Here is an 18,461-nt window from a genome sequence, read left to right as displayed (position 1 = left end):
TCCCTCTAGAAAAACCAGGTATTGTTCAATTGACTGGATAAGTGCGGAATGCTACATTTCCACATTCAAGGGATTTATTAATTTGTAATTTAAAATGTGTTTAAATCACTTGAATAAGATAATTTCTGCATTCAAGTAATCCACCTTTATAGTTAAAAATATAATATAAAGAATTAAAATTATAGGACATTGAGGAAAATTTTCTGTGGAATAAAGAGGAAATTGACACAAAGTTAACAATAATGCATTAAAATCATTTTTTAAATCAAATTTTCACTAACATTAGCAGTGGTTTGTGTTTCCACTGTTGCCCATAGTTTTCAGGTAGTTTGATACTTTAAAGACGTGTAGACTTTTAAATTCCACACATGTTCGTAGTTGATTGTGCAACAAAGGTATCAACACATGTTAATTACGCTGCAATTTTGCAATAAATTCAATCTGTGAGTTGATTCTATTTTAATGACAACAATACAGGAATAAAATCTTTTTTTTCTTTCTCATTCACTAAAATATTTACTAAAAAGCTTTTTCCAAAAAGAATATAGATCAAATTATTTGCAGAATTCCAAAGCAAAATGTGCTTTTGTTCTTTATTGTTGTCAATAATAAAATAAAATGTATTTTTACACCACAATTCAGTTAAAGCATTATGCATGTTTGGAAATAGGACACAACTAAATCAGTTAACTCCCTCTTTTTACTTTAATTTTCTAGTTTTTTTATGACAAAATGAATGACTGTGGCCTAAAAATTATTTTTAAGCAGCATTTAACATAGTTGTAAAATGTTATGCTTTTATATTAATAAACTTTGTACAAAATCTACATGTTTGGTGCATCTTTTTAAAAGAATTTTCATGAAACACCCTTCAGAACGGTGACACATGAATGGGAGAAAAGTGTAGCAAATTTTTACCGTGAAATTTGATGTGGATTTGATGAATGATGCTGAACAAAAGAAAAAGAGATGTCATTTTTACAGTTGATGTTATTATTCATGCTTTTATTTGCAGAATATGGACTCATTGCTCTCCAAATGTTTGGTGGTTCCTGGAAGATTTGACTGCAAATCAGTGAAAAAAAACCCAACATGCATTAAAGAAAATTGTCTTCATGATGTGTCACTGTCTTGCCATGCATCACAGTCTGTTTCTGACATTACTATTTAATTAAAATTTTGGTATTCAGTTTAAAAAGGGATACGCCCTCCAAATTATGCATCTCTCTCAGACAATAAATCACATATTAACTTTATGTTTTTTTATTTATGCAACTAATACAATTACATATATTAAAAATACCATTGATACATTGATTTTATTTCTGTTTTTTATTTTGTTTCCCAATATGCAAACTTGCACTGTCTGAACCAGATTACATGACTTGCAGCAACACCCCCACACCGCTAGATGGCAGTGTCTCTGGGGCGCACCCGTTTCACTCTTCGGCATCCTACTGGCTTTCATTAGAAAAAAAAAGGAGGAGGAGGACTCTCTTTTTCAAGTGAACACATTCGGATTGTTAGCTTAGAGTGGAGAATACCGAGGATAAAAGAGGTACTGTTCCAATTTGGGACGCGAGCGCGTGCCAGAACCTGCCTACCTGCCGGACCCGCGCGGCTTCATGCTGTGTCACCGCAGCGACGTTTGAGTCTGTCGGCTGGTGTGCTGACCAGGTGTCGGCCGAAGAGTGCTGGGATAATGCCTTCTTTCTCATGGAGGTAGGGTCCCAGAGAGCTGGGGGGCTTTTTTGTATATTTAAATTAATCTTTATAAAGGGAAACAGTTCAAGTTTGTCCACTTTTAAAATATTAAAATGTGTGGGAAGGGCGTTGCACCCAATTCAACTCAAGTAGCTTCAACAACAAGTGACTATTCTTGTATTTTATTTGATCTTTATTTGTAAAACTGATTATAATCCCATAAAGATTTCCAGTTCCTAACATATTTAGTCTATTTTGTGACTGCAAATTGTTTAGGATGAGTAAATAAGTACTTTTAAATGCATAGATGATTAAGCAAATACTTCTGTTATCTTTTTGTTTTGATCTCATTCATCATCTCCTCTCACATAAAAAACATTAGATGTCATATTACACCCACGGTTTAATAGCTGTTATTCCTGTTCTATTACATGCCCCTGTTTCGATAGTGACGTGGAACAAAATGCAAAACCTTATTTTCAGATGGATTTGAACCTGCGTTCCGTCCGGCAGTTTTAGGTTTGGCTGCTTCAAAACATTCTTCCATCTAACAGGCTCCCTGTTCAGAACTGGAGGTCCTGCTGCTGCTGGGCTCACAAAGAGGCCCTGTATCCTTCCAAACCCCTAGGAGGAGGCCCTACCCGAGCATCGTGCACACTCACTGCCATGATATCACCATAGGATGCCTTGATTTTTAGGGAATACGTCTACAAACATCTGATAAAAGTCGTATCCACCTTCTTGCGGACGTGACTGGATGTTCTAGCTTGGTCATCCTCTCCTTGTTCGTCGCATGACGGACAGGAAGAACCTTGACTGTCTAGCTCTACCCCATTCCACACCATGTGTGTTTTGGATGAGCTAATCATACAGATTAACTGGTGAACCAAAATAAAGTCTATGAGTCCAGTTTTTCAAGGTGTGTAGAAAGGATTAATGCTGGTCTACCTGCACACAAACAGGTGATACAACCTGTTCTCTGTCAAATCGGTTAATTATTCTGTGCACAAAATGTTCTTTTTATTTGTGGCTTTTAATTTTGAAGTTGGCTTGTTGAACGTTTCACTTTGTTTTTTTCTGTTCTCTGCCCCGTAGGGTTTGGTCTGCGCTGGTTTTTGTCATGCTGCCTCAGGCTGCAGATGCAGAGGAGACGTCGCTGCTGGATGGCTGGCACGAAATTTGGCTCTTCCGCTTCGTCCTCAATCTACTGGGATACTCCACCATCATCGTCCCCGGCTACCTCCTCATTAGCTACTTTAGGCGTACCAACTACCTAGAAAGAGGTTTGAGACCCACTCAGATAAAAAAAATCATGTTTTTAGTGTGTTTTTGTAGGATTTTTCTGATGATGGAGCACAAAAATGAAAAGAATTTAGCTTTAAATTTGAATATTTTTGATCCAAATTGTTGTTTGATAAAGAGCTTACCAAATTTTCCTGAGTAGAAGTCGCTGCAGCAAAAAAAAAATACACAATAAAGTAGAAAACCATATATAAGTCGATCTGGAGTACAAATCCCTTAAGCCCATTTGATAAGGGCGCATTCAGCGGTACTTCCGTATCTTTGTAACCCAGTTTGATGACTTTCTGTCTTGGATTAGTCTGAGAATGGAAAAAAAAGATTAAAAATGTCTCAAAATAAATGAGAAATATCCTAAAATTCTAGAGGAGAACGATCAGATGTTTGTTTTGGATGCTGCTTCTTCTTCTGTGTTGCTGTCAGTAGCAAATTCTTATACAGTGCCCCCTAGCTGTTAGTGGGAACATAGGGGATGATTTTATTTAAAAGAAATACACAAATAAGACATTCCTGAATATAAGTTCGACTCGACCCCAAAAATACGGTATTTGTGGTCAAGACGGCATCTTTCTGCCTAATAAAACATAATATTGCTTGTCGTTTTTATTGCATCGATAGTATTCTGTTGGAAATGTGAGAAGCTGGTGTGTAAACAGATAGCCCTATTCCATGTTAACAGTACCGCCCACAACTCGGAGGCAAATTTCTAATGAACTCCTGCTACTCTGCAGAAGTTATGTCCTAAAAAACGACACAGATTTTTTGATTTTGGCTAAAAACTGCAAAATCATAATAAAAAAAATTGATCGGTGTGGATCTTAAAATGTCTTTTGTATTCAATCCTCGTCTTCATTTCATTGTTTGATTTTCCGTCTCTCACAGGCAGTGGAGTCTGCTACCCGGTTGTAAAAGCTTGTGTGTTTGGCAGCGAAGACAAGACAAGCTTGCTGGATTCCGCTTCCGCTTCCAGCCGGACCGATGGGGATTCAGGATCCTCATTCAAACAGGCCGTTAAATTGATCTTTTGTGCCGCCGGACTTCAGGTACGGTCGGGGTTCCTCCCAAAACCAACATTCCCTGAGTACATAACCCTTAAATATAATCTATATATAATGGAACCTTCAGTTTTTCTGTTTAGTTTTCAACCAAGCAAACAGTGAAAATCCTTGAGATTTTGTGTCAGTTTTGTTATTTGTACTAAAGAAAAGCAGCTTTATGGTAAGTCAAGAATATTTTAGCAAAAGTTTGAGTTGGCAACAAAATCAAAAATAATTTGTTACCAATCCAGTTCTTGTCAAAATAAAACGCCTTTTGCAGCAGGTTGAAAACAGGTGCAGCTTTTATTATCTTTTAACTTTGTACCGACTGAGTTTTGGCAAACAAGATTCTCAACTGTGCAAATAATTAAACCAAACAATGCGTCACGCCCTTTTTTTATTTAATCATTCAAAGACCGAAACAGAGTAGTGAGTGATTTTTGACTGGTCTTATTTTGAAGGCGTCGTACCTGACATGGGGAGTCCTCCAGGAGAGAGTGATGACTCGTTCCTACGGAGCCACGACTCCAGAGGAAGGAGAAGAGCGATTCACAGACTCCCAGTTCTTGGTGTTCATGAACCGCATCCTTGCTCTGACCGTGGCGGGCGTGTGGTGCTTGATGTTCAAGCAGCCTCGCCACGGCGCTCCCATGTACAAGTATTCCTTCGCTTCGCTCTCCAACATCATGAGCAGCTGGTGCCAGTACGAGGCCCTCAAGTTCATCAGCTTCCCCACGCAAGTGCTGGCCAAAGCCTCTAAAGTCATCCCCGTCATGCTGATGGGGAAGATCGTCTCCCAGAAGAGTTACGAGTACTGGGAGTACTTCACCGCTCTGCTGATCTCCGTAGGAGTCAGTATGTTCCTCCTGTCCAGCTCGGAGGACAAGCATCCGTCCACCGTCACCACCTTCAGCGGCATCATCATCCTCGTCGGCTACATCGTGTTCGACAGCTTCACCTCCAACTGGCAGGACAACCTGTTCAAGTACAAGATGTCGTCGGTGCAGATGATGTTCGGGGTGAACATGTTCTCCTGCCTCTTCACCGTGGGCTCGCTGCTCGAGCAGGGTGCCTTCTTTGACTCGCTGGCGTTCATGATGCGCCACTCCGAGTTTGCCTTTCACGCGGTGCTGCTGTCCGTCTGCTCGGCGTGCGGCCAGCTCTTCATCTTCTACACCATCAACCAGTTTGGCGCGGCCGTCTTCACCATCATCATGACGCTGCGGCAGGCCTTCGCCATCCTGCTCTCCTGCTTCCTGTACGGCCACGCCGTCACTATAGTGGGGGGCCTCGGGATCGCCGTCGTTTTCCTGGCGCTCTTCCTGCGGGTTTACGCTCGCAGCCGCATGAAGTCGAGCCGGCGGCCCGCCGGGGCCACGCAGAAGGTGTAAACCGTGAACTCAACCACGTTTTCTGTGGTGCTATTCGTCTGTTTGTGAGTAGCTTTTTTAACGGTTCTTTCTTTTTCCTCTTTTTTGTTTTTGTCGGTACGGAAAGGGATTGACGCACTAAAATACCCCCAAGGGGCTCTTGTGATGTCAAATCATGATTTTAAATACAACTCATCCAAAAGCATTCATTTTGTTTTTTTTTCCATAATATGTGGTTTAAGTTTATTTAGCTTGAAAACGATTGTCGGGTATTGAAAAGGGGTTACTACCTTTAATGATTTCATAATTGTTGTATCATCGACACTTTGGTGGAAAGCATTCGGACCTGATGAACATACATTTTTATTTATTGTAAAAAAAAGAAAAAAAATGGGTCAACAATTCAAAAAACATATATAAGTACATAAATAAACCTTTTTGCCTTCAGTTTTTCTCATTCTTTGCCACTTTTTCTTTTTTTTGTTCCTTTTTTCATGTGAATATTTTGAATAACACTGGACACAATAATGGATGGTTATCAGTTTATTGTTGCTACTATAATAGACTGTCAGTCTAGAGGGGGAGACTGAGTCGTCGCAAAGGGAAAGCAATAGAAACGGTGTCTTGTTTTCTAAATCCTTCTCTATGGCAACTGGATTTATAATAAAAGCTGTCAAATTTGCTGAAAAAAGGAGCAAGTGTGTTTACTCCTCAACACATCCTCTAAAACACCCCAAAGCTTTTAGAAAAATTGGTTTTAAGCTAAGAAATCTGGACTTCAATCTGAAGTTTGGTGTGTTTAAAATAGGGTTCAATTTTGAGTTTTACAAAATAACGTCAAAAATAAGGACAAATATTTTTTTTTATTGGCTGATAAGCAAGTAGTAATGAAGAAAAACCTGTCAGTTGGCTTATATGAAGCTTGGTTAATGTAACAAAAGAATGTCTTAAATTTAGTGCACTTTGCCACTTTGCATTTCTAGTTTAAAAATGTCCCTTAAGGCATACAGTAGGACAAACAAGTATTTAGTCAGCCACCGATTGTGCAAGTTCTCAGACTTAAAAAGAGTTTCATCATAGGTATACCTCAAATACGAAATGAAAAAACAAAATCCACAAAGTCATATTGTCTGATTTTTAAATAATTTATTTGTAAATTGTCAAAAGTCTTCACAAGGTTTTCTGGTATTTTGGTCCATTCCTCCATGCAGATCTCCTCTAGAACTTTTTGCCCCACTGTATACAAGTAGTCCAACTGTGACAGAAAATAGTTCAATCAACATTTGTACGTCTTTCTTTGACCTTCGTTCAGATCAGTAAATAGTAAAATTGTCCTTGAGCTTTTTCTGATATCTTTTTATTGCAGCTGCAGCTTCTCTGTCAATATAAGACACTTAAAAGGTATTAAAATAGCCCTGGAATTTTTATTTGACTGTAAAAAAATTTCAGCAAACTCATTCGCCTCCATGTATCCTAGTCATTTGTGTTTTTGGAGCAAAATGATTTGAGGTTAAGGTAAATAAATTGACCTCAGGTGCAGTATTTATCAACTTTTTATTAAATTATTGTCCCTGTAGCAGCATGCAGAAGTGTTTGCAGCACTGATGTTATATATAGATGTTATAAAGCCGATTGGCAGTAAGTGAAAACCTCCACGCCTTACTTTAGTGTTTGTTTGCTTTAGCTGATCTTAGATTATAATCTGGATCATTCATGTTCTATGGCAGTCACATTACACCACAGGTTACAAGGTTGATTAAAACAACTGTAGTATTTTAGTAAGTAGTACTATTTGGTCAGTTTTGACCCAAGCACAACTAGAGGGCGAAATTTACCTAAACTCATCATTGTTGGACCAAAAAATTATCAATTTTTATACCAGGTATTTGCACGACTAATCATCCAATTATTGGCAATTACAGTAAAATCTAATTTCTATAAAAATCTTGTTGTTCTTAAGGTATTTGTTGAATCAAAAAGTGCTCAGTCATTGGATCCGTCTGACTGGTTTACTGACATCATTAGTGCTACATGAGGAAACATCTTAACAAAGAGATAAAAGGATGATAAATGTGGCTCATATGTGTTGTCAGCGTCTCCGGAAAGTCTGAAGATTTGAATTGTTTGTTATCTAGCCGACCAGACCTGTTTGATTTCACCTCAAGGTCTCCTTGAATTCCATCTCTTTGAAGACACATTAACTGCTCTATATCTAATTATTATTATTATTTTTTATCTTTGGAACAGTCCAGTATTGTTGCGATTTAACAACACATTCTCATCCACATATTGACGTTTAGTTAAGGCGGTTTGGGTGTCCCCTAATTGTTGGTTTTTGACATGCTGGCTGTTTGTAACATCAAGGGTCCACAACCCTCGGGACTCGGTACCAGATGGAGTACAAGATACGCACTGGTCCTTGGGACGCACCCAGTACCCGTACCCTAACCTTAACCTGGTACTGGCTCGCGCCCGGTTCAGGTCCGGTGTCGGCTCAGGATTAGTGTACCGGATTTTGGTACTGGTGCGCTACGGGACCAGTTCTGGTTCGCGGCTCTAAGGTTGGAAACTTGTGATTTAATAGGAACAACAACAAGTCAGAAACCCAAACGTCAATATGTGACGAGTTGGGAGTGAGAACGTGTAGGATATATGGAATAAAGTGTTGATTGACTGTAGGGCTGCCACAAAGGATTATTTTTATAGTCGACTAATCAAAAAGATTAGTTGACAACTAATTATCTTTTTGGTTAGTCGACTGATCACCGATTATCTTTCCGATTGGTCACCTAATCAAGAATTATATTTTTTGATTAGTTGACTAATCACAGATTGTCTTTTCCGATTAATCGACGAACCACCAATTATCTTTTCGCTTAGTTGACTGATCACCAATTATATTTTCGGTTCGTCGACTAATTACCAATTGTCTTTTCCGATTAGTTGACTAATCACCAATTATATTTTTTGATTGGTTGACTAATCACCGATTATCTTTTCAGATTAATCGACAAATCGCCCATTTAGTTTTTCGATTAGTCAACTAATCACTGATTATATTTTTCGTTTAGTTGACTGATCGATCACCAATTAAATTTTCAGTTACTCGACTAATCCCTGATTATATTTTTTAGTTTGTCTACTAATTACCAATTGTCTTTTCCGATTAGTCGATTAATCACCAATTATATTTTTTAATTAGTTGACTAAGCACCTATTATCTTTTCCGATTAATCGACGAATCGCTAATTAGTTTTTTGATTAGTCAACTAATCACCGATTATCTTTCCGATTGGTCACCAATTATCTTTTCACTTAGTTGACTAATCACCAATTATATTTTTGGTTAGACGACTAATTGCCAATTGTCTTTTAAGATTAGTCAACTAATCATCAATTATTTTCTCTATTTCTCAACTAATCACTGATTATATTTTTCAATTGGTTAACTAATCACCGATTATCTATTTTGTTTAGTTGACTAATCACCAATTATTTTCTCTATTTGTCAAATAATCACCAATTATATGTTTCGATTGGTTGACTAATCGCGATTACATTTTCCGTTAGTCGACTAATCACCAATTATCTTTCTCGATTAGTCGACTAGTCACTGATCATCTTTTCCAATTTGTCGACTAATCACGGAATGTATTTTCAGTTAGTCGACTAATCACGATTATCTTTTTGATTAGTTGACTAATCACCTATTATCTTTTCCGATTAATGGACGAATCGCTAATTAGTTTTTTGATTAGTCGACTAATCACCGATTATCTTTCCGATTGGTCACCAATCATCTTTTCACTTAGTTGACTAATCACCAATTATCTTTCTCGATTAGTCGACTAGTCACTGATTATCTTTTCCAATTTGTCGACTAATCACGGAATATATTTTCAGTTAGTCGACTAATCACGATTATCTTTTTGATTAGTTGACTAATAACCGGTAAAATTTTTTGATTGGTTGACGAATCCCCGATTAGATTTTCAGGTAGTCGACTAATCACGATTATCTTTTTGATTAGTCTGGACTGGATTGACACGTGTGTCAAACACAATGGCAGACGTGGGATTACAAAGCGTCCACCGTATTTTGAAACAAAAACAACTAGTGGACTAATAAATTAGTCTTCAACTATTTTAATAGTCGACTATTAATGACTAATCGACTAATCGAGACACTCATTTTCAGTTTCATCAAAATGTAATCAGATGTTTGTAAGGACATCGTTGGTTCTCCTCTGTAGATATCCATTGATTTTAGTTTGTCTTCTCATTGATCTGAACTCCTACATTTTCACTCTCACCATTCCATCCTCTCCAGCCGTGAAGCCGCTCAAACCAACGCTTTTCAAATTAAGAAATGCTCCTCTCTGATTCACCAAGCCTTCCACTTACATGATTCACCATCAAACTGAAGGTCGGATTTGAATGAGACGTGCAACAAGTCATTTCCCCCCCGGTTATTAATCTCACAGTTACTCCTCATAGAGGGGAGGGGGGGGTTTCCCTCGCTCCTCTTGTTTCATCAGGTCCTTCACCCCCTTTGGGTTCGTAGTCATTTTCTTCAAATCTCCGCTCTGCATTTTAGATTATTTCATCTCCAGGCTTGCAGCGGATCAGTCACTACGAGCTCTCGCTTTGACTGCAGGAAACGCCATAAGACAGCTGTCACTGACCTTCACCGACCAGCAGTTTGTTTGACTCATCTGCTCTGCTTCCCGAAAATATCTCCTCCATCAGTGCTGAGCGTATGTGACAGAATTTAAAAAGTGACCTATGTATGTTTTTTGATCCTTGTTTAACAAATGAATCTAAACATTCACAGTTTAGCATCTATGTCAAATAAAACGTATATATTAATATATGTACTATATACTAAAATATATTTTGTCAAAATTATACTAGTTAGAAATAAGGGCAAGATAACATTGGGCCATTAATGACAATAAATAAAATAATCTGGAGGGCCGCATCCGGCCCCCGGGCCTTTACTTTGACTATAACAAAATAAAAAACTAGGAAATTAGTTTCAGGGCTTACAAATATTTCAACTTCAATCAAACTTTCTCAGAATTATTTAGACTCTATTTTATGTGTTTTTCAACTTAATATTGAAAAAATGACAACATTTTGATCATGAAAATGCTCAAAACGAACAAAAACAAAACATTTGACTGTCTTTAATTTCACTTATTGACTTTTTTCTCCTCAGGATAATTAATCCTTTGAGTTTGCTCCAGATTGTTCCATTGAATCATGTTTGTGGCAACTTAACACTAATTTAAAAAAATAAATAAATTGACTTATGATGTATAACAGGACAATATAATCACAAAAGCCAAAATAATTGAACCAAAAATTAAATATTTTAAAATAAAAATGTATTTATATGCTGACATTTTGGAAACCAGAGTGACAAGACCTTCACATTTATGTTGTGTGCAGAAATAAAAAAAAAAGTCAAAAACTTTGGTTAAAAGTGGTAAACAAGTGATACGAAATAGTACATAATAATCTAGAACAGTATGAAATTGAGTAAAATCAAAGAGAATCTGTAAAAATATGTCATACTGCCTTTAACAAAAAAAAAAAATCAATCAGCACAAGAGAATTCATACTTAAGGTGGATTTTTTTTTAATGTTTGAACAAATTCAAAGATTTTAAGTGTGCAAAAAATACATTAATTAGGTCTAACTTAATTTTGGTCAACTTGATAAACAAATGAGATGCACTAAAAATTGTCAAATAAACTATTTATTTTAATAACTGCTACATTGAGATCATCCTACGTGCCACAGGATGTCTTTTATTTTGAAAGGAAGCCATGTACTATAAATCTCTTTTAAAAATTCAAAAGTATTTCATATTTTTTTGTTTTCATTTATAACAGCCCCCCCATACCAACACCACCACACTAAATAAAGTGGGTGGGGGGATCCTGCTTAGCATAAACATTTCCTTTCAATTCCACCACCTGCAAAAGCATCATTGAAGGTGTGACACAACCAAATCCTCCGCCTCTGTTTTACAGTACGAGTGGAAACACATGCGACCCCCCCCCCCACACACCCAGTAAAGGTTATAGGTCATAGGAGGGGATGAGTTTTCTTTCATTTGCTTCTGTTCTGTTTTGTATTTGCCACCTGCTGCTGAACACAAACAGCCGAATCAGGTGAGTAATTGCTCAGACCGCATAGGTTTGCTGTTGGGTTAAGGTGGCCCAGATATACAAGACACAAAGACGAGCACAAAACGGGCAAGAATTCTCATGGATCGTGTGCAACGTTAGATCCATGTGGTCCACAAATATTTGGAAACTGTAAATCGATTTAAAGTTTTTGTGACTCAACTCGACACCTCTTTACTCCAGAGCTCGACTGCACTGACCGAACCAGATACGTAGGCCACAAAGGTCACAAGACTGTTGTGACCTCGTAGGGAAATGAGTTTAAGAGAGACCACCCCCAACCCAAATTGTAAGCATTCAGCAGTAATGATTTTTTTTTTTTCCACAGGAAGTCTTTTGTTTGAAGAAAACAAAATCTGACTTCGTCTGTACTGGAAATCTGTGCGAACTCTTTGATGACTCTCACCAAGAAATTTCCACTTGTGCTCAGCTCACTCAGGTTTGTTACGACAGGCTTAGGGAGCTCTTTGATGACACCAAGCACAGCGTTTCCTGTTTGTCTCATGAGCGTTTGACCCCTTCCTTTTTTAAAGCCATGAAGATTTTTTTTAAAACTTGATTTCTGTCAATGAAACTCGTGAATCTAATTTTTTCAAACATTTTTACACCTTTTTACTCATTTAATTTCCTTAAATTGACACATTCAAATGTTTTTTTTTGAAAGTTTAAAAAATAATCTGCATTTTTTTCCATAAATTACTTAAAAAGAACTTGATAAATAAAAATTATTTAATTTTCTTTACCCTTAAAGACCCACTTACTTAGACAAAAATTGCATTTTTGGTGTTTTTAGCATATTTTTTAGCATTATTTATTTATTTGAATCATTAATTAATTCAAAATGTTGTTTGAAAAAGATCGTATAGATGATGTAGAAAATCTGCTCCCTTATATAGACAAATAGATGTTTTTTTTTTTCATCTGGCTCCAAAGTGTTAGCTAGATAGCGCTAATATTCCTCACCATTTTTTTTTTTTTTTGCACCAGTAAAACAAGTTTGGGGTTGTGAGGGGCTGTAAGCTAGTGGTAGACTGTAAACTGAGATCTCTCGCGGTTGTTTCGTACCAATTTTTTGAAGAACCACTGCCACTCTGCAGAAACTATGTCCAAAAAAAAAAACACAAATCTTTGGCTAAAAACATTAAAGATGGATAAAAATAAAAGACAACTTTGAAAAAGATAATCTGGGAGAGTCTTTAACTACATGACCTTTCACATATAAAAAACTGTCGATGTAAAGGGGCATCATTTGATGTAAATGTTTACCTGTGGGGTCCCACAAGGCTCCTGTTTGGGACCCATTAATCTCTGATATATATTTTTATATTATATTTAGTTATGCACATCTAACATTTTTTTTGTCAGAAAGCAGAAAAACCATGACTGCACTGGTCTAGTAGTACAGTAACTTAAGGAGTAAAGAAAAAAAGATGAGCTTGTTTCTGAATGACAAAGCTCAAGTTCCCCACTATCGCTTTGACTGGAGCGAGTACGAGTTCATTTACTCAGGAGGGAGAGACGCCCACGCCTCAGCGTTTTACTGACAAGAACAGAAAACCTGCGATACCACCCACTCACTTTAAAAAGAACACATGACTTCCAAGAAAGCCACCCCCCACCACCACCTAAAAGTTCAACAAATACCACATAAATGTGAAGACACTTCCTGTAGGTACAGTGAGGCAATGCTGTCTTTGTGCTTTTAATGCCAACTTTAAGTAAAATTTAAAGTGAGATATAAATAAAAATCTAACTTTTTAAGATGAAGGGAACTAAAAAGTGATTTTGGAAGCCAGGTTGGCAGTTAAAAATACTTTACATGGTTTGGCTGCATAAATTCAATGTCTATTTTTTAAAACATGTAGTTTGTACTTTAAGTATTTCAAAATAAGACCTTTAAATTCTTATTAACTTGTGTGGTTTAAGTTATCACACGAGTTTGTTTCAGATCTTTTAAATTTTAAATGTTGTGCTTCTTTTATTTTTTTAAATGTAATTTTAAAAAAATCTATAAGATCCTTTGGAGTTGCCACACTGAGAATCTTTGTTCAATGGGTTCTCTAAACTAGTTCTCCATTCCATATTTAAATAAAAAAAGTGAAAGTATTTCCTAAATGTTTATTCTTGAAACAATCTTGAAAATTTACATAACATAATTTTCCCCCAAAGAACTTTGCAGGAAATTGAAATTCCCCTAGGCTAGGTTATTATTTCCTTATGCCTAAAAACATGTTGCATTTATGGCCTCCTGCCAGTAGAGGGCAGTATCACTTGCCTTAAAATGCATGCATCCATTCAAGTCTAAAGTGAAAGTAATTGTCCTTCAATTTAGAATTCCTCTAAAACTACATAAATGTGTTTAGACTTTATGTTCTTGCAAAACGTAATGAATAAAAAATGTAAAGTGAAAGCTTTGTTAAAACTTCAGTCAAATTGTTGCAAAAGGGCTCCACCTTGTGGCCAACCAGTGGTATTGATGGCAAAAATAAATAGAACCAACATTAGGGACAATATTCTTTATTTTTGCAAAAACAAAACTGAACACAGACAAGCCTGAACTCAGGCAAAGGAATCGTACAGTCCTCTCTCTCCACGCCGCGCTGCACATGAAGAGAACCCCCCTAAACGTTTGGTGATCTTACAATGGAATGCATCATTCCCCAACTTGCACATTAACCGAACAAATAAACCACAGTGCAACAGGGGAGTTAAAATGAGTGTCGTCACCATGAATATTGTAAGCAGAAACAAGCCTACTTTCAAAAAAAGGTTTTTCAGTGTGATGATCTCTTACCGAGACCGTCACAACAGGAATGCCTACTTCATTTTTTTAGTTACAGATTTTATAATAGATGGATTTCTGGGAAAGTGAGGCTTAAAGTGTGAAGTTTGGGGAAGTTTAGTCGACCTCTTCCATGCGTGAAGAATCGTCGTCAGCATCTCCTTCCAGGGGAGGCATCTCTTCTGGGGCGGACGTGGAGGCGGGCTCCTCGGTGGGGATGTCGTCATCGTCGATACCTGGAGGTCAGAGAAACGATTATTGACACAAACCTTTCACACAATGATGATAATCGGAGTCTGGAGAGTTCCCGTACCCAAACCAAGTTTGATCATTCTGTAGATGCGGTTGGAGTGGGTCTGTGGGTCGTCCAAGGAGAAGCCGGAGGACAGCAGCGCCGTTTCGAACAGCAGGATGACGAGGTCCTTCACTGCTTTGTCATTTTTGTCGGTTTCGGCCTTCTGCCGGAGGGTCTCCATGATGGGGTGGTCGGGGTTGATCTCTAAATGCTTCTTGGCCATCATGTAACCCATGGTGGAGTTGTCCCTGAGTGCCTGGGCCTTCATGATCCTCTCCATGTTCGCCGTCCAGCCGTAAGTGCTCGTCACGATGCAGCAGGGGGACGATACCAGTCTGTTGGAAACGGTCACCTGTAGAAGACAAAAACAACATCCACCGTTAAAGAAAGCTGCATGTTTTAATACAATATAAGCATGCGGTTTAAGAAATCCAAAGCTTCACTGAGTGTTAGGAAACAGCCTCAAAAAACAAACATTGTTAGAACTCACATTACCGTCAGACAAAAATGCAGCTTCAACTGACAAAAATGGCAACTCAAATATCACTACAGACCACTTCTACTCTGCAAGAACTCACCAACACAAGTAGTTACCACTAGGAAACCTGTTTCCAAACAAAACATCACTAGAGTAAATGAAAGTGGAGAATCAAGGAGCAGAAAGTACAATTTCATTATTCAAAACAAACCTTCTCTACTTTCTTGTCCAGAATCTCTTTCATGAGCTTGCAGAGGTTCTCGAACTTGGCCTTGTCTTCCTCCATCTTCTTCTTTTCCTCCTCATCCTCTGGCAGCTCCAGGCCCTCTTTGGTGACAGAAACCAGGTTCTTGCCGTCGAACTCCTTCAGCTGCTGGACGCAGTACTCGTCGATGGGCTCCGTCATGTACAGGACCTCGAAGCCACGCTTGCGGACGCGCTCCACGAAAGCAGAGTTGGCGACCTGGTCCTTGCTTTCACCTTTAGAGAAAAAAAAAAAAAAAAAAAAAAAAAATGTAGTTGTGCCAAAACAAGCAAACGAAGAACTAATTAACTTAAAAATAACCTACCAGTGATGTAGTAGATGGATTTCTGGTTCTCCTTCATGCGAGAAAGGTACTCTGTGAGGGAGGTCATTTCATCTCCAGACTGGGAGCTGTGGTAGCGCAGCAGCTCCGACAGCTTCTTACGGTTCTGAGAGTCCTCATGGATGCCGAGCTGTCAACACAAAAACGATGCCAACTGAATTCTGGGTAATGCAACAAATGTTTCCCAATTTTGCTGATTTTTAGCTTCAAAAGCAGCATTTAGAAGAGCTTCAGAGATGTTTGAGTTACCTTGATGTTCTTAGAGAAACCTTCGTAGAATTTCTTGTAGTTTTCTTTGTCTTCAGCCAGCTCTGCGAACAACTCCAGGCACTTCTTGACGATGTTTTTGCGGATGACTTTCAAGATCTTGCTCTGTTGCAGCATTTCTCTTGAAATGTTGAGGGGCAGGTCTTCAGAGTCCACCACTCCACGGATGAAGTCTGTGGTAAATAAATAAACGTTTTACTACTGCGCTTTCACGCTTGCAGATCTATTCGGAGATTTAACTTACTTAGGTACTCTGGGATGAGCTCTTCACAGTTGTCCATGATGAAGACTCTCCTGACGTACAGCTTGATGTTGTTCTTCTTTTTCTTGTTCTCGAAGAGGTCAAAAGGTGCACGGCGGGGAACAAAGAGCAGAGCTCTGAATTCCAGCTGACCTTCCACTGAGAAGTGCTAAAAGAGAAGACACATTTCAGCACGAGGCTCCATCATCCGCAGATCAGAAAACACGTTCATACTGTACCTTCACGGCGAGGTGATCCTCCCAGTCGTTGGTGAGACTCTTGTAGAACTCGCCGTACTCTTCGCTTGTGATGTCATCGGGGTTTCTGGTCCAGATGGGCTTGGTCTTGTTCAGCTCTTCCTGGTCGATGTACTTCTCCTTGATCTTCTTCTTCTTCTTGCCCTTGTCTTTAGCGTCCTCTTCGTCATCTGAGCCCACATCCTCAATCTTTGGCTTGTCCTCACCTTCCTCCTTGGTCTCTTTCTCTTCTTTCTCCTCCTCTGCCTCATCATCGCTGATCTCCTTGTCACGCTCTTTCTCCACCTAAAGATGATAAACCAAAGAGAACTTTAAATAAGCTTATATGAGTGAGGAAAAAACTAAATAAATAGACACTTACAAACAGGGTGATGGGGTAGCCAATGAACTGAGAATGCTTCTTCACGATCTCTTTGACCCTCTTCTCCTCAATGTACTCTGTTTGGTCTTCTTTAAGGTGCAGGATGATCTTTGTTCCACGGCCAATGGGCTCGCCTGAGAACACAAATGTAGAGATCAACAAATGCTTCACTTTTAGTTTATTGCACTAAATATTTCAAGAGACATACCGCTGTCAACCCTGACTGTGAAGGAACCCCCAGCAGAGGACTCCCAGGCATACTGCTCATCATCGTTGTGCTTGGTGACAACAACCACCTTCTCAGCGACAAGGTAGGCGGAGTAAAAACCCACACCGAACTGGCCGATCATGGAGATGTCAGCTCCAGCCTAAGGAAAATGACAATCCACACAAAAAACATTAACTTCTGCAGGAAAATTATAAATGTTCTGCTTTAAAGCTGTATATATTAATACCTGAAGGGCCTCCATGAAAGCCTTTGTGCCAGACTTTGCAATGGTACCCAAGTTGTTGATCAGGTCAGCCTTGGTCATGCCAATTCCAGTGTCAACAATAGTTAAGGTGCGGTCAGCCTTGTTAGGGATGATGTCGATTTTCAGATCCTTGCCGCTGTCCAGCTTGGAGGGCTCAGTCAAGCTTTCATAGCGGATTTTATCCAGAGCCTAAAAATATTCAGCGTTGCATATTTTACTGAGCAAATTGGCATAAAGGGAATATGATATAACATAAGCTGCTGCAGACTTACATCAGAAGCATTGGAGATCAGCTCCCTAAGGAAGATCTCTTTGTTGGAATAAAAGGTGTTGATGATCAGGGACATCAGCTGAGCGATCTCTGCCTGGAAGGCAAAGGTCTCAGCCTCCTCCTCTTGGTGCATTTCTTCAGGCATCTGCATAAGAAAAAGCAGGTTTTAATCCCGAACAGCATCACACTAACAGGAAACGAAAAAAATAAAAGCATAAAATCATAATAATATAAAACTTCCAATGGTTTTCTAATCCAGTTTCTATAAGCGAACGTTAAATACGTTTAAACCACAATTCAGAAACCGGTTCAAAGTTGGGTCTCTGCCATTAGATTACAACATAGGGGCGGAAGTGCAGCGAAACATGGCGGCGAGGCATGGACAATGGACGCTGCAAGCACGTGCCGACTAGAAACGAAAAAACCCGAAGCTGCCGTTAAAAATCAAGATCGAACAACTTTGGATGATCGCTCAGCAGCTTCCCGGCAAAACCCTATCCCCCCACACTAGTGTCACCCCGAAAAACCACGAGTACTTTTGTCGGTTATGCAACTGATGTACATGATGTACACTGCGTTTAAGATTTTAAACCAAAATTGTTACAATACAGAATTCTTCCTTAATACGAATATATCTCAAATCGCGTGTTAAAATATAGTCACTTCGAGCTTTAAACAGGTAAAATTAACCTTCACGGTCTCCACACCTGTCTGTTTATAAGATGCGGCAAAGTGCACCACTTATTTTTTGGTCAAAGCAACAATATTTGACTCACGTCACTTTAATAAAAACACTTAATTATCAGTAATGTATTACTACCTCCCGCCATAGTCGTGAATCAA

At 38.6% G+C, this 18,461-nt stretch overlaps 2 protein-coding genes across 2 annotated transcripts; one reads left to right on the top strand and one right to left on the bottom strand.

Annotated features, from left to right (window-relative positions):
• Nucleotides 1-1,454: 1,454 nt before the first annotated feature.
• slc35b2 (solute carrier family 35 member B2) lies at nt 1,455-6,101 on the top strand. Its single transcript, XM_024290539.2, has 4 exons — nt 1,455-1,722; nt 2,800-2,987; nt 3,886-4,046; nt 4,502-6,101. The coding sequence occupies exons 1-4, from the start codon at nt 1,703-1,705 to the stop codon at nt 5,429-5,431; spliced, it is 1,299 nt and encodes a 432-aa protein (XP_024146307.1). The 5' UTR covers nt 1,455-1,702; the 3' UTR covers nt 5,432-6,101.
• An 8,006-nt stretch (nt 6,102-14,107) lies between these two features.
• hsp90ab1 (heat shock protein 90, alpha (cytosolic), class B member 1) lies at nt 14,108-17,769 on the bottom strand. The gene is made up of 11 exons (XM_024290541.1): nt 17,620-17,769; nt 17,330-17,536; nt 17,083-17,242; nt 16,875-17,008; nt 16,496-16,798; nt 16,260-16,425; nt 15,998-16,188; nt 15,731-15,878; nt 15,373-15,641; nt 14,702-15,035; nt 14,108-14,624 (listed from the first exon to the last, which is right to left on the bottom strand). Exons 1-11 carry the CDS (start codon nt 17,767-17,769, stop codon nt 14,506-14,508), a joined length of 2,181 nt encoding a protein of 726 aa, XP_024146309.1. The 3' UTR covers nt 14,108-14,505.
• Between the last annotated feature and the right edge of the window lie 692 nt (nt 17,770-18,461).

Source organism: Oryzias melastigma, linkage group LG24 (genome assembly GCF_002922805.2).
Source record: "Oryzias melastigma strain HK-1 linkage group LG24, ASM292280v2, whole genome shotgun sequence".
NCBI classification, from domain to species: domain Eukaryota; kingdom Metazoa; phylum Chordata; class Actinopteri; order Beloniformes; family Adrianichthyidae; genus Oryzias; species Oryzias melastigma.
Note: the sequence above shows the minus strand (reverse complement) of the source record. Positions and strands in the feature narration are given on the sequence as shown.